The sequence below is a fragment of the Schistocerca americana genome, chromosome 2, assembly GCF_021461395.2.
Source record: "Schistocerca americana isolate TAMUIC-IGC-003095 chromosome 2, iqSchAmer2.1, whole genome shotgun sequence".
Classification (NCBI taxonomy): Eukaryota; Metazoa; Arthropoda; class Insecta; order Orthoptera; family Acrididae; genus Schistocerca; species Schistocerca americana.
Genome location: NC_060120.1, coordinates 11264572 through 11280797, shown reverse-complemented (window position 1 = coordinate 11280797; position 16226 = coordinate 11264572). Strand labels below are relative to the sequence as shown.

Here is a 16226-nt window from a genome sequence, read left to right as displayed (position 1 = left end):
TGCATTCGCACACCTTTTCCAAACACTATTAACATCTACCCTGTTCGATCAAAATCATGTCGTTCTATGACACATGGTTAAGGACATATGACGTCATAAACACTGAGATGCCCGGAAAGTGCCACGTCATGTATGGCGTTTAAATTTACCACTCCTCTGCTGCTAACTCTATTTGGAACACATTGCGAACACAGTATTCACTAATGTCACTGAATGTATCTACAATTTTTTTTTCCTCTTACGATACACAGTTCACGAGATATGACGTCAAATATTGAGCTGTGTGCAAAACAGTCGCGTCACGCACGACGTTTAAATTTATAACTTCTTTGATACCTGTTATATTTGCGACACATTTCGCATACAGTAACATTGGCTGTACCTCCAAAAATATAGTATTGTACGACACATATTTCAGGAGATGCAATGTCATAATCATTGAGCTGCGTGAAAACGAAACTGCAGGACGAAATTATTTAGAGATTTAGATGAAATATGTGGACAAATACGTGTGAAATCTGTTAAATACACGTGAAATATATTTGGCATGTGCGTATTTGCGTAAATCCACACGTAAAAAGCTCATCCTAAATCGCTGGAACGGATTCAATCAAATTTGGAACACACATTATCTACGATCTGGAAGTATATGTTGTGGGGGTAAGAAGTGGAATGTGGGTGATAACATAAAGATACAAGGGTGAGGAGCAAATGGTGAGACAGAAAGGGGGAAGGAAGAGATGGGCACAGTAAGGGAAAGGAGACAGACAGAGATAAGGAGAGGAAAAAATTGGAAATTTGTGGTAAGGTCTTATGGGACCAAACTGCTGAGGTCATCGGTCCCTAAGTCTACGCACTACTTAATCTAACTTAAACTAACTTACGCTAAGGACAACACACACACCCATGCCCGAGGGAGGACTCGAACCTCCGACGGGGGCAGCCGCGCGGACGGCGACAAGACGTCGCAGATCGCGCGGCGATAAGGAGAGGAGACCTGGTCCAAGAGGGGGGAGAAGAGGTAATCTACAGACAAAGCGGAAGAGATGGACAGACATGAGGAGAGAAGGAGATAGACAAAGAGAGGGGGCCGGGGGAAGAGATAGAATTAGAGAGGGGTAGGAAGAGACGGACAGAGGCGGGAAGAAGGCATCATCATAGGGAACAAAACTAAACACTACAAGAAAGTGGTGAGAACAGAGGTTACGTATAGTTCCTGAACACTAAACCTAGTACGAAAAGGTGGGATAAATAAAGTAATGAAAATAGAAAGGAGACTGGTTAGAAGCATACTTGGCCGAAGGACAACAGGAACAGAATATAACTGACAACGACCCAACAAGGAAATCTATGAAATGTAGGAAATGTATGACAAGCAGTGCTGTTTACACAGACTTTAAATGACCTCAGAGAAGTAAACATTGAGTAAATGGACACACACAACACAAACTTGTACGGGAACAGAACTCAGAAGGTGACCTTCAAGGATAAACAAGAGAGAAAAAAAAAGCAGTCTCATAACATTGAGAAGCTCCGAAGACAGAGATAAGAACTCATGAAATTAATGTTGTCAGAAAGGAAGAAGAAGGAAGAAAACAAGAACTGATGTATTGATTTAACGTGTTCTTTAAAAGTGCCATTCAAATAAATAAATAATAAAATTTAAAGGAAAATAAGAACAATGGTAGGTAGCATCATCTCTGGTAAGCTGTATATCCTTTGTAAACATACAGCATCATAGCAAAGAACTGTCAAAACTGAACTGTCAAAATATCTGACAAAAATGTATTTTTACGTTTCGTAACTACAAGAACTATTGTAATTACCGAATCATGACAGAAATACTTCACTGTACATGCAATATTGTCATCACTTCCCACTAGACGTAAGTACCAGCGGGAATGTAAATGTAAAACAGCCACAATTTATGAACAGATAATCTTACCAATGTTATTTCGCAGACCGCTTGGCAATGGCAATAAGCCGAAACAGGCCGTTCATGTTAACATATTAAAAAAAAAGAACAACAAAGAAAACATAATCGTTGTTGGAGTTGGTTTGGAACATTCATTTGCATAATGTCTTATACCGATATATATTTTTCGTGCGGCGAGAAATGACCGTCGTAAGAAAATAAGATAAATCAGACGGGAAGATTTAGGCGTTCGTTTCGCCCTCGTGCTATTCTGGAATGAAACGGTCGAGAAAGAGTCTGAAAGTGGTTCTGTGTACCTTCTGTCAAACACTTACTTGTGAACTGCAGAGGAGAGGTGTAGATGTGAGGGTGGCAGAGCATTTGCCCGCACAAGGCAGAGGTTTCTGGTTTGACTCCCACTCCAAGTGACGGTTTAAATCCACCAGTAAGTTTCAGTCCTAAATTTGATACGTGCGCTCCTTTCTACCATTTGTCAGGAAACTTCAATTCTCCGCGGCGCCTTTTGCTGGAGTATCATTGCCAGCAGAAGGAATAGAACTTCAAAGTCGAGCAGATGTGCGCATACCGGTGTGGCCCATTTGTTGACCGCAGTAGACTGAAATCCTGGTTCGAATACAGGTCCAGTAAACGCTCTCAGCCTGTAGGATACTTCTCTTTTTCTTCGTCGAGTTCTTCCTCGTTGCAAGATTCTCGGTAATTTCCAGGAGTGTTTGAATATCGAAACCGCGGGCTCCAAACGATAGATGTCGAACGTGCGTTTCTAAATCGACCACGCGACTGTGGTGGCGGGCGTTATGAGCATGTTTATTGTAGTCAGTAAAGAAACAACAAAAGAATAGCGTTACTAAAATAGTTATAATTACAAAGGAAACGACATACCTCACTCGTCGTCGGCGTTGTCGTCATGAGAAGATCAATCAGATGTGTATGCTGCGGGAAGCATTCCCTATTTTCCCGTAACATTGGTAGACTGTCAATGTCACGCAAAAATATAGTTAGAGTGTCACATTTCCGACAAAAATTCAACTTTCTACATTTCATGATCATGGAATTAGATACTTACACGTGAGTCAATCGGCCGAAGAAACGTCAACAGTACCACAAATCCCACTAACTACCGTCAGAAATCGTTTTGGTTTTCCTAGCATCTAACAAATAATTTATCATAACGCCCACCACCACAGTCAAATGGCTCTGAGCACTATGGAACTTAACATTTGAGATCATCAGTCCCCTAGAAGTTAGAACTACTTAAACCTAATTAACCGGAGGGCATCGCACACATCCTTGCCCGAGGCAGGATTCGAACCTGCGACCGCAGCGGTCGCGCGGTTCCAGACTGAAGAGCCTAGAACAGCTCGGCCACAGCGGTCGGCCCACCACAGTCGCGTGATCGACTTAGAATCGCGCGTTGGATATGTACCGTTTGGAGCCCGCGGCTTCGATAGGCAAACATTCTTGGAGATTACCACATTCTCCATACGCGCTATCAAATAGCAGACGGAAGTTATTAGGTCGTCCTCCGTTCAAAGACGTCAGGAGCGAACACGCCGGACTGTCGCTGAAAGACGTCATAACTGAACAGCGTCTCGTGGAGTGCATGATAATGTGACGACTGTGTAATTGCTTCACAACAGGTAGATGATGTGAAGATAAATACGTGATGTTGACAGCTTTGATACTGGGATATGTAGTAATCACTTACCGCAGTCACCTAGCAAGCCAAAATCGTAGGTTCCAGTTAGCACACTAATCTGGGTAATCTCCAAGAATGATTGCCTATCGAAGTCGCTGGGTCCAAACGATACATATCGAACGTGCGGTCGGAAATCGATCATGCGACTCTGGCGGCGGGCGTTATGAGTATGTTTACGTTGGTCACTACGGCAAAGACAAAAGAAGAGCGCTACAGAAATACTTGTAACTGCAAAGGAGACGACTTACCTTACTCGTCGTCGGTGTTGTCGTCATGTGAAAGTCCATTACGGTGGTCTAGATGGATAATTTGGAAGAGTCGAACCGTGTATTCTTCCTGATACTCGTTCGTTTTCCGCACTGTACGCAATGACATTATAAAAGTATTTCAGCATCGAAACTGTTCTTGCGAAGTTTTACACACTTCGCACCACCACAGTCTACACAGTCCCTTCTTTCCTCGTCCGGTAGTAGGCCTACTCCATATTTGCGACAAAAAGTCGAACAATTTTCTACGCTGGACAAACATGGAATAAGATTCTTCCATGTGAGAGAATCCGCCGAAGAAACATCAAGAACACCAGACATCCCACTTACTAACGACATAAATCGTCTGGGTTTTCCTAGCAACTCACAAATAATTCGCTGAGGTATGTAATTTAGAGCAACTAAGGGAACGACGGGAAACAGATAAAATTGACGATCACAAATAACTGATCACAAACCCGCCACCGGAGTCGCATGATCGATTTCCGATCGCACGTTCGATATGTATCGTTTGGACCCTGCGACTTCGATAGGCAATCATTTTTGGAAATTACCCTAATCTGTATTGTCACAACAGTAAACAGTTCGTTGTCTTGTGACAGCCAGAGCGACAGCACCAGCAGCAGCGAGTAGTGTTTGTATAAAGCGTTTATTTTGCATTTTGTTTACGACCTTCCACTAAGGAAGGGGTTCTATTTGTGTTTATCTGCTCTGCATAGTAACTAACAGTTCTTGATAAAACTTTACGTAGTTTTCGTGTTAGATTTCTTAGTGTTTTCTTGATCGTTTAGAACAGAAAGCGCCCTAAAATCGTCTTTTGTTTGTTTCGCGGCCGTTAGCCACTAGTCACTTGAATCGGCAGTTGTCTTGTGACAGCCAGAGCGACAGCACCAGCAGCAGCGAGTAGTGTTTGTATAAAGCGTTTATTTTGCATTTTGTTTACGACCTTCCACTAAGGAAGGGGTTCTATTTGTGTTTATCTGCTCTGCATAGTAACTAACAGTTCTTGATAAAACTTTACGTAGTTTTCGTGTTAGATTTCTTAGTGTTTTCTTGATCGTTTAGAACAGAAAGCGCCCTAAAACCGTCTTTTGTTTGTTTCGCGGCCGTTAGCCACTAGTCACTTGAATCGGCAGTTGTCTTGTGACAGCCAGAGCGACAGCACCAGCAGCAGCGAGTAGTGTTTGTATAAAGCGTTTATTTTGCATTTTGTTTACGACCTTCCACTAAGGAAGGGGTTCTATTTGTGTTTATCTGCTCTGCATAGTAACTAACAGTTCTTGATAAAACTTTACGTAGTTTTCGTGTTAGATTTCTTAGTGTTTTCTTGATCGTTTAGAACAGAAAGCGCCCTAAAACCGTCTTTTGTTTGTTTCGCGGCCGTTAGCCACTAGTCACTTCAATCAGCAGTTGTCTTGTGACAGCCAGAGCGAGAGCACCAGCAGCAGCGAGTACTGTTTGTATAAAGCGTTTTTGTACTTATTTGCTGCGCTTAGCTTTTAAATAGTTTTTCTGGGAAAACCTAGCGTAGTTTTCGCGTCTCGTATTTCAGTGAGTGTTTCTTGATTATCAGAGTAGCTCATCAGAAGATTATCTTGGGAATTTGTCACCGTATAGAGTAGGGTAAACATAGTCATGTGTAGGGGCTGTGGTTGTTGTGAGCGGACGCAAGGAGAATTGGCCACTCTTCGGGGGCAGGTGGAGGCTTTGTCTGTTAGGCTCATCGAGCTCGAGGCGCAGGCGTCGGCTCGTAGTGGCGTTGGGGCAACTGTGGTGAGACCTATGCCTACTTCGGTGGCCTTGGAATCACATGGAACCCCTGATGTCGCTGCGTCTTCCGGCAGTGAGCATCTTACCGGTCAGCCATCACTCCAGGGTGAATGGCGGACAGTGGTGGGCTCGCGCGTGCCTGGCCGAAAGGCGAAGGTGGGATCTGGCCGCGTGGCAGCTGCCTTACCCCTTTCCAACAGGTACGGGGTGCTTCCTAGTGGTGATGACATCGTTTCCGAGCCACCACAGGATGCCTCGCCTGTTGGGCCAGTGGCCGATTCTCCGGCAAGGTCCCGACAGTCACAGAGGGCGGGCCTATTAGTTATAGGGAGCTCCAACGTTAGGCGGGTTATGGAGCCCCTCAGGAAAATAGCGGGTAGGTCGGGGAAGAATGCCAGTGTGCACTCGGTGTGCTTGCCGGGGGGTCTCGTCCGTAATGTGGAGGAGGCCCTTCCGGCAGCTATTGAACGCACTGGGTGTGACCGGCTGCAGATAGTAGCACATGTCGGAACGAATGACGCCTGCCGCTTGGGTTCTGAGGCCATCCTTGGTTCCTTCCGGCGGCTGGCTGATTTGGTGAAGACAACCAGCATCGCACGCGGAGTGCAAGCTGAGCTTAATATCTGCAGCATAGTGCCCAGAGTCGATCGCGGTCCTCTGGTTTGGAGCCGTGTGGAGGGTCTAAACCAGAGGCTCAGACGACTCTGCGACTATAATGGTTGCAAATTCATCGACCTCCGTTATTGGGTGGAGAACTGTAGGGCCCCCCTAGACAGGTCAGGCGTGCACTACACACCGGAAGCAGCTACTAGGGTAGCAGAGTACGTGTGGCGTGCACACGGGGGGTTTTTTAGGTTAGAGGGACCCCCCCCTTGGGCGAAACGATAAAATACCTGACGGCTTACCAGAGAGGACATTATCATCGTTGATAAAGAATGTCCGTCCTCAGAGACCAAAAACAGGAAAAGTTAACGTAATATTGGTAAACTGCAGGAGTATCCAGGGCAAGGTTCCTGAATTAGTATCTCTTATTGAAGGAAATAGTGCGCATATAGTATTAGGAACGGAAAGTTGGTTAAAACCGGAAGTGAACAGTAACGAAATCCTAGACACAGAATGGAATATATACCGCAAGGATAGGATAAACGCCAATGGTGGAGGAGTATTTATAGCAGTAAAGAATTCAATAATATCCAGTGAAGTTATTAGCGAATGCGAATGTGAAATAATCTGGGTTAAGTTAAGTATCAAAGGTGGGTCAGATATGATAGTCGGATGCTTCTATAGACCACCTGCATCAGCAACCGTAGTAGTTGAGCGCCTCAGAGAGAACCTGCAGAACGTCGTGAAGAAGTTTCGTGATCATACTATTGTAATAGGGGGAGACTTCAATCTACCAGGTATAGAATGGGATAGTCACACAATCAGAACTGGAGCCAGGGACAGAGACTCTTGTGACATTATCCTGACTGCCTTGTCCGAGAATTACTTCGAGCAGATAGTTAGAGAACCAACTCGTGAAGCTAACGTTTTAGACCTCATAGCAACAAATAGACCGGAACTTTTCGACTCCGTGAATGTAGAAGAGGGTATCAGTGATCATAAGTCAGTGGTTGCATCAATGACTACAAGTGTAATAAGAAATGCCAAGAAAGGAAGGAAAATATATTTGCTTAACAAGAGTGATAGGGCACAAATCGCAGAATATCTGAGTGACCACCATCAAACGTTCATTTCTGAGGAAGAGGATGTGGAACAAAAATGGAAAAAATTCAGAAACATCGTCCAGTACGCCTTAGATAAGTTCGTACCGACTAAGGTCCAAAGCGAGGGGAAAGATCCACCGTGGTATAACAATCATGTACGAAAGGTACTACGGAAACAAAGAAAGCTTCATCATAGGTTTAAGAGTAGTCGAATCATAGCTGATAAGGAAAAGCTGAACGAAGCGAAAAAGAGCGTAAAGAGAGCAATGAGAGAAGCATTCAACGAATTCGAACATAAAACATTGGCAAACAATCTAAACAAGAAGCCTAAAAAGTTTTAGTCATATGTAAAATCGGTAAGCGGATCTAAATCCCCTATTCAGTCACTCGTTGACCACGATGGCACCGAAACAGAGGACGACCGAAGAAAGGCAGAAATACTGAATTCAGTGTTCCGAAACTGTTTCACTGCGGAAAATCGTAACACGGTCCCTGACTTCAGCCGTCGCACGGACGCCAAAATGGAAAATATTGAAATAAACGATATCGGAATTGAAAAACAACTGCTATCACTTAGTAGCGGAAAAGCATCCGGACCAGACGAGATACCCTTAAGATTCTACAGTGATTATGCTAAAGAACTTGCCCCCTTTCTATCAGCAATTTATCGTAGATCGCTGGAAGAACGTAAAGTACCTAGCGACTGGAAGAAAGCGCAGGTCGTTCCCATTTTCAAGAAGGGTCATAAATCAGATGCGAATAATTATAGGCCTATTTCGCTTACGTCAATCTGTTGTAGAATAATGGAACATGTTTTGTGTTCTCGTATTATGACGTTCTTAGATAATACAAATCTCCTTCATCATAACCAACATGGATTCCGCAAACAGAGATCATGTGAAACTCAGCTCGCCCTATTTGCCCAAGAAATTCACAGTGCCGTAGACACTGGCGAGCAGATTGATGCCGTATTCCTGGACTTCAGGAAGGCATTTGATACGGTTCCGCACTTACGTTTAGTGAAAAAAATACGAGCTTACGGAATATCGGACCAGGTTTGTGATTGGATTCAGGATTTCCTAGAAGAAAGAACACAACATGTCATTCTTAACGGTTCAAAATCTGCAGATGTAGAGGTAATTTCGGGAGTACCGCAGGGAAGCGTGATAGGACCTTTATTGTTTACAATATACATAAATGACTTAGTTGACAACATCGGTAGCTCCGTGAGGCTATTTGCAGATGACACGGTTGTCTACAAGAAAGTAGCAACATCAGAAGACTCGTACGTACTCCAGGAGGACCTGCAGAGGATTAATGCATGGTGCGACAGCTGGCAGCTTTCCCTAAACGTAGATAAATGTAATATAATGCGCATACATAGGGGCAGAAATCCATTCCAGTACGATTATGCCATAGGTCGTAAATCATTGGAAGCGGTAACGACCGTAAAATACTTAGGAGTTACTATCCGGAGCGATCGGAAGTGGAATGATCACATAAAACAAATAGTGGGAAAAGCAGGCGCCAGGTTGAGATTCATAGGAAGAATTCTAAGAAAATGTGACTCATCGACGAAAGAAGTAGCTTACAAAACGCTTGTTCGTCCGATTCTTGAGTATTGCTCATCAGTATGGGACCCTTACCAGGTTGGATTAATAGAAGAGATAGACATGATCCAGCGAAAAGCAGCGCGATTCGTCATGGGGACATTTAGTCAGCGCGAGAGCGTTACGGAGATGCTGAACAAGCTCCAGTGGCGGACACTTCAAGAAAGGCGTTACGCAATACGGAGAGGTTTATTATCGAAATTACGAGAGAGCACATTCCGGGAAGAGATGGGCAACATATTACTACCGCCCACATATATCTCGCGTAATGATCACAACGAAAAGATCCGAGAAATTAGAGCAAATACGGAGACTTACAAGCAGTCGTTCTTTCCACGCACAATTCGTGAATGGAACAGGGAAGGGGGGATCAGATAGTGGTACAATAAGTACCCTCCGCCACACACCGTAAGGTGGCTCGCGGAGTATAGATGTAGATGTAGATGTGAGGGGGAGGCATACCATTACGCTCAACTGCGAATGCGATTTGAAACTGTGTAATACGTTCATTAATACTGTGACAAGAGACATCATAGTCACTTTCAAATTAAATATTACAATTTCAAACAGTTTGTGCTTGTCCACTACCGCACCGTTATTTGTAATCATGGAAACGCGTAATCAGTGTCCGTGAAGCAAGCGAATGAAGAATAAATAGTACCCTACCTGTCATAATGTAGGCTACTTAATTTAAATTGTCACACGAGAAAACAGCTATAACCACTAAAAATCTACTCTTGAATACGGTGTGTAAACTTTTAGATGGCGGACCTCTCCCTAGTCCTGAATCGGTAGAAGTCGGTAAACGTCGGGAGGCTTCGGAAGGCACGCAGTTTCGACTGCTGCCAACATTACGTAGCTGACTGTGTTATACAAGGTAGCCATTGTCGTCTGCTTCGTTATTGTTCTGCGCTGTACTGTTCTGCGTGTTTTTATTGTGCAGTTGTGCTAAACATTATCAAAATGAGTGAATAGGCACTTGCTGGCCCATCTCGGGAGTCGCCAACAACCCCTACCGGTAGGTCTACGGTTAGAAGGAAACCAGTATTACGTAGCGATGCTCGCAAAATTATAATGCGTGTGATTGAATGCTGCGAAAGGGAAAGGGAGCGGAAAAAATTGCTTCATCCCATTTAGAAATCTTCAGTGAGAGCTGCTACATACACAGGACAAAGCATGCGTAGCATTGGAAGATTCAAAGAGTTTTCCAAGAATCGTCCTGGCGTATCACCACAAACGCCTGGCAAGAAAAGGTGAGTTTCCATTTCAGATATTTTGTTCGCGATCACTTTGAAGGAGCCCCCTATTTCGTCCGAATTACCTTATATTTCATTTTTCCTTGCAACCGTATTGCTTTGTATGGAAACACCACTGGTTACTGTATTATTTCGAAACACATTCATATTACAGTACATTTCCAAATGGTTTGTGAGTGCATAGTAGACAAACATATATACATTCATTTTTATACATATAGATTTTAATGTACATGACGATTTCAGTTTCGTTTACGAACAACATTTAAACTGAGTTTTACTTCCAAGCCTTTCGTCTGCTTTCGTGTAAGCATGACGCGCAATTTGAGTGCCAGCACTGCAACTGGTAGGCGTTCCTTGTCTCCCCCCCCCCCCTCCAAACGGCTCCTCCCCCTCGCCAGCCAATGCTTGCTTCCTCCTCTCCCCGCACTCCCCTCTCAACTCGGCCGTCTTACAGTTAACACACTGTACCGATTTTTATGCACAGTCTGTAAATACTGCACCAAGATGAAGCTGAGTAATGGTACCGGTACGCTAAGAATCAACGGTTCTTTTTGAATCTTTTCGTTAATCGTAACACCACTCGAGTATTTACTAAGTATTGTAAATTGTTCGCAGTATTTGTTTTTACTGCCATATATTCAGTGACGATCAGTTACTTCCAAAACATCTTTCACTTTCTGAGTTGTTGCTCGAAAAGGTGTATTCACCACGAATGTGCAATACTGCAGAGAAAACCGTTAACTACATGAAAGTGAATAATGCTCAGTCATCAGTACCGTATACAAACCACAGACTGTCTGTTCTGTGATCTAACACATCTGTGATACAAACCAAGATGCTCTTATGACGTACTTTAGGCCTACTGTTTTCGTATCTTTGCGTGGCTGTTCATAAAAATAAATACTTACAGGTATAAAAAGGCTATTTGCAGTGTTACTTACTCGAATCCGCTGGTGTTGTCATATCGGTGCAAACGATGTAACAGGATGGATATTCATAGCAACCGGTATTTTTATAGTCAGGATAGTTCCTTGCGCCGCACAGGAAGAAGACTAGTATTTTTGGGCCGCACATAATATGCTTTAAAAAACCAGGATGGATCGATGAGAGAACAGCATAGTGTGGCGAGAGTTCCAACTAGAAAATATTCAGTTTATCATAACTGTACATTGTCGGAATTCTATGGATTTTTTTTTCCGATTGTGTGATAGGTGCTCACGCTTTGGGTCGCACTCATATCTGGTCTCGGCCGCGGATTGGACACTCATGGTCGAAACCATGACTTATACTTTCATATAAAATAAATGAGTCGCAGCGAGAGAGAAGGATGGTATCACACTTGGTTGCTTCAACACGAAGAACATTGTGCTAGTACCAGTATTTCTTCAGTGTGCAGACGACTATAATCCAATATGGCCATTCACTTTTAGCTACTGTAATGTTAAACATTAGTCAATCAACGAATTAATTGTAATTATTGGATGTTACTGATACATTTTCTAAAATGTACGTTCTGTTCACAGATTGTGTTGGTCTTATTTTGGAGCCTGTATCTCTCAGCACCACATATGATAGAAGATCGAGGCATAATGGAACGTTACCTGGAGTCCTGGATGAACCACTGTCTACACACAAATATTATCATTATTAGTCTGATGGAGATCATCTTTTGTGCACCTACGTTTCCCAGCAGACGGCGGGCTTTCGTAACAATTGTTGGGATGGTACTACTGTACAGCATAACGTAAGTAAATTTAAAAACAGGTTAAACAATATTAAATTAAGCGAAACACTTATATCGTTAGTGTTAAAAATATTTATAAAATTTGGTGTTTTGATATGGAGAAATTTTTACAGTAATCAACATTTTATATCCAGGTATTCGTTGATCTTGCCTCTCTCTTTATTAGTAGATGTTGTAATTTTTCCTTTCACCTGCGCAATAGAGGTTACCGTTTCTCTTCAAGTTTTACAGCTCCACTCTTTCCTTGCTCATTGAAGAAGTTTTCTTGATTCCTCTCCTGACCTCTCTTAAATACGTACATGCAATTTTAAATCAATTAAATAGCTCGGGAAGGAATAAATTGCCTACGGCTGACTTCTAGATTAGGACCAACGACAGACACGTTAGTGTTTATATATTGCTCATAGCAGAGGCGTAGATTAGTTTTTTCTTGTTGGGTGGGGGGGGAGGCATGTTCAGTTCTGTTTAAGTGCAAGATGTTCATTCAAGTCAGTATCCCCAAATATCAGCAACACTGTCATAACGTGCTTCAGTCTTTAGAATTGGAACACAATCTGCATACGTTGGAAATTCTCATACAAATGAATGGAAATGTAAGCACCGTAGTAGAAAAATTGCGACGCCTATTAATGCTGATGTAAGTCACGATTTTTTTTCTCCTCTATCATTCTTCTGACTGGTTTGATGCTGCCCACCACGAATTCCTCTCCTTCGTTAAGCTCTTACTCTCAAAGTGGCGCTTGTACCCTATGTCGTCAATTATTTATTGGGTGTATTCAAATCTGTCTTCCTCTACAGTTTTTACCCTTTACAACCCCCTCGGGTACCATGGAGGTTATTCCCTGACGGCCGGCCGGGGTGGCCGTGTCACTGTTTTCAGAATGTTTCTTTCTTCGTCGATTCTGTGGAGAATCTCCTCGTTCCTTATCTTATCACTCCACCTACTTTTCAGTGTTCTACTGTAGCACCATACCTCAAACGGTTCGATGTTTCTCTATTGTCATTATGCCACTGTCGATAGTTGTCTACCATATTATGCTACACTCCAAACATACATTCTCAGAAATTTCTTCCTGAAATTTAGGCCTAAGTTTGGTACTAGGAAATTCTTCTTGGACATGAATCTCCTCTCTGCCATGTATTATTCTGCTTTTTATGCCTTTTTTATTTTATCCGTCGCGGGTTATTTTTCTTCAGAGACAGGAAAACATCAATCGCCAATTCACACATCAAGCTGCTCGATTTATCATTTCTGCTGCTTCTCATTAATTTTGTCCTATTCTGGTTTATTCTCCATCCACATTCTGTACTCATTAGATTCCATTCAACAGATCCTGTAATTCTTCTTCACTTACACTGAGGATAGCAATGTCCTCAGCAAATGTTATCATTGATATCCTCTTACCGTGAATTTTATTCTCAATCTTGAACCTTTCCTTTATTTCAGTCATCGTTTTTCCTTCGATCTATAGATTGAACAGTAATGACGAAAGACTACATCCCTGTCTTGTACCCTTTTTCATCCGAGCACTTTTTTGTTGGTGTTCCAATCTCATTGTTCCCTCTTGGTTCTTGTACATGTTGTATACTACCCGTCTTTTCCTTAGCTTACTCATATTTTTCTCAGAATTTCGAACGTGTTACATCATTTTACGTTGTGGAACGCTTTTTTTAGGTAGACATGTCCAATGAAAGTGTACTGATTTTTCTTCCCCCTTCCTTCCATTATCAAGCGCAACGTCAGAACTGCCTCTCTGGTACCTTTACCTTTTGTAAAGCCAAACTGATCGCCAGCCAACAGTTCCTCAAGTTTTTCCATTCTTCTGTGTATTATCCTTGTCAGCAGCTTGGATACATAAACTGTTTAAACTGATCGTGGACATATTTACTAAAGACAGTCGGGGTCGCATATGCACATGCATAAATAAGTTAAAATATTAAGAGATCGCTGTAAATATTTTGATTGTGTGACTTACACTTATCTGGCCTTGCCATCTCTGGAACAGTGTGGATTACATTTTTTCCGAAGGCATGTCGTCAGTCTCTTTGATTCTACATACTAACTTTAATAGTCGTTTGATCTCAGGTCTTCCAGAGCCCTTTTAAATTCTGACTCTAATATTGGATCCCCTATGTCTCCAATTCCTTCTCTTCTCACGTCATCGCACAAGTCCTCCCCCTCATAAAGGCCTTCAGCGTACTCTTTCCACAAATCCGCTCTCTCCTCTGCGTCTAACAAAGGAAATCCCGTTGCACTCTTAATGTTGCCACAATTGTTTTCAATTTCACTGAAGGTTGTTTGGACGTTTCCATATGGTGAGTAAGTCCTCCCGACGATCATTTTCTTTTGATAACTTCACATCTTTCCTGTAGCATTTCGCTTTGGGTGCTCTGCACTTCCTGTTTGCGTCACTCCTAATGGATTTGTATTGTATTCTTGTCTTTTCCTGAACATTTCTCGTACTTCCTTCTCTCGTCGATCAATTGATGCAGTTCTTCTTTTACCCGAGGTTTCTTCCTTTTACTCACGCCTGTCTTTCCAACAACTGCGACTGCTCTTTTTATAGAGATGCCCACTCCGCAACTGAACTGCCTACTGTGTTATTCCTTACCATAGTACCCACATCTTTAGCGAAATTCAAAGGCGCCACATCCCTCCTCAGTACTTCAGTATCCCACTTCCTTCCACACTGACTCTTTCGTATGGTTCTCTTAAACTTCAGACTACCTTACATCATTACTAAATTGTGATCTCAGTCTTGTATCTGCTCTTACGTACACCTTACAGTCCAATACCTTATTTCGGAATCTCCGTTTGACCACGATGTAATCCAGCGAGTATTTTGCGCCTGTAAACTGCATGTCCACTTCACAAGCTTCGTTTCTTAACGTAGTTACCAACATATTGCTTAATACTTCAAATATGTCACCATCGCTGAGTCATTTCTGTCAACAAACGAAGAAATATAATTTTTTACATCTGAATTTGGAAAAGGAGAAACGTTGACACAATGGCACCTATGTTCTGAACTGACATCAGACTGAGAACAAAGGGTAGAACAACATATGTTCACCACTTTCTGTAACAAGTTGACTGGGTAATTCCTATTTTGCTACTTTATTTTGAAAAAATGATTTAATTGATGCCTTCGAACGTCAATTTTGAGCTACTGGCTCCACGATAGTTCCAAAAAAGCTGAAGTAAACATGTGAAATGTTCGGTGTTGAAATATTGTGACACTGTGGGGCTAAAATAATCAAAATACTGTATGTTAAAGTAAAGGAATGAAAGTAGTCTAAGCAAGGTAGTTTTATAGAGTACGTGTTTCCTAATGTGTAATGTGAATAGAATGAAATGTTTAAAAATTCCACAGACCAGATGACGGACCGATTGAACAAAAGTACATTACAGCATTTTTTTTTAATTCATTGCGACAAGATAACTGTTAATTTTGAAGATATTAATAGACAGTCAGTAAATTATTTTATTCGTTGATTGATTAGCTCCGTCGTGTAAATTGAAGAGTGTGGCTGTGGAGTGTCGAGTTATGTTTCTATAGCTTACACGTTTATTTTGAAGTTTTTGGGTCGAAATTGAAAATAGTGATTGCTGTACAACTGTTCATACGTGGCACGCTAGTCTGTTGTTTAAAATCAAATAGCTTATTCGCCTAAGTAAAAGCAGTGGACATGTAACACCCCATTTCCTTCCCTTTCACACGTAGTGGCGGTCCAATCAATTAACTCGCTTCATACGTAAGTGTTTGCGTCAAGTAACCTTGCAGTTTCTTCTTTTTGCCCTAAGGGCCACTGCATTCGCGTTACGTGACCATCCCATATAGCGCGTCCAACTTTTCTTGAGGCAGTGCCTGGTATTTCTCAGAATTCGTCGACAGTATTCGTTAAGGTTTCGTGCCGATTGCCACAGTGCATGCCAACATACACTATCTGACACGAAGCAGCACTGCACTAGCAATACGCAGTAAACTGCTTCACCTTGAGCTGAGCTATTAATTTAATTTAATTTCATATTCATAGTTACAAATAAGTATCACATGTGAATATGAACATTGCTGCAGCGCGGTTTCACGGAACCTTGGTCTTCCTAGCGTCTTTTCGTCACTGCAGGTGGTCAGATCGTAATGAGACTTTAAACAGTTGTCAGCTCTGCGGGAGACGCCCCCACCCCCACCCGTAATATTCAATTGACCAAGCTATACTGTTGTTGGCTTATAGCAG

The 16226-nt window shown here is 42.4% G+C and overlaps 1 protein-coding gene across 3 annotated transcripts in view; it reads left to right on the top strand.

Moving 5' to 3' along the window:
- The window catches only part of LOC124595296 (androgen-dependent TFPI-regulating protein-like), a 227848-nt gene that overhangs the window by 197095 nt on the left and 14527 nt on the right, over positions 1 to 16226 (top strand). For all 3 annotated transcript variants that reach the window (XM_047133982.1, XM_047133981.1, XM_047133980.1), the window contains exon 3: positions 11767 to 11987. In XM_047133982.1, coding sequence (XP_046989938.1) covers positions 11767 to 11987 — 221 coding nt within the window. The remainder of the gene's footprint in view (positions 1 to 11766; positions 11988 to 16226) is intronic.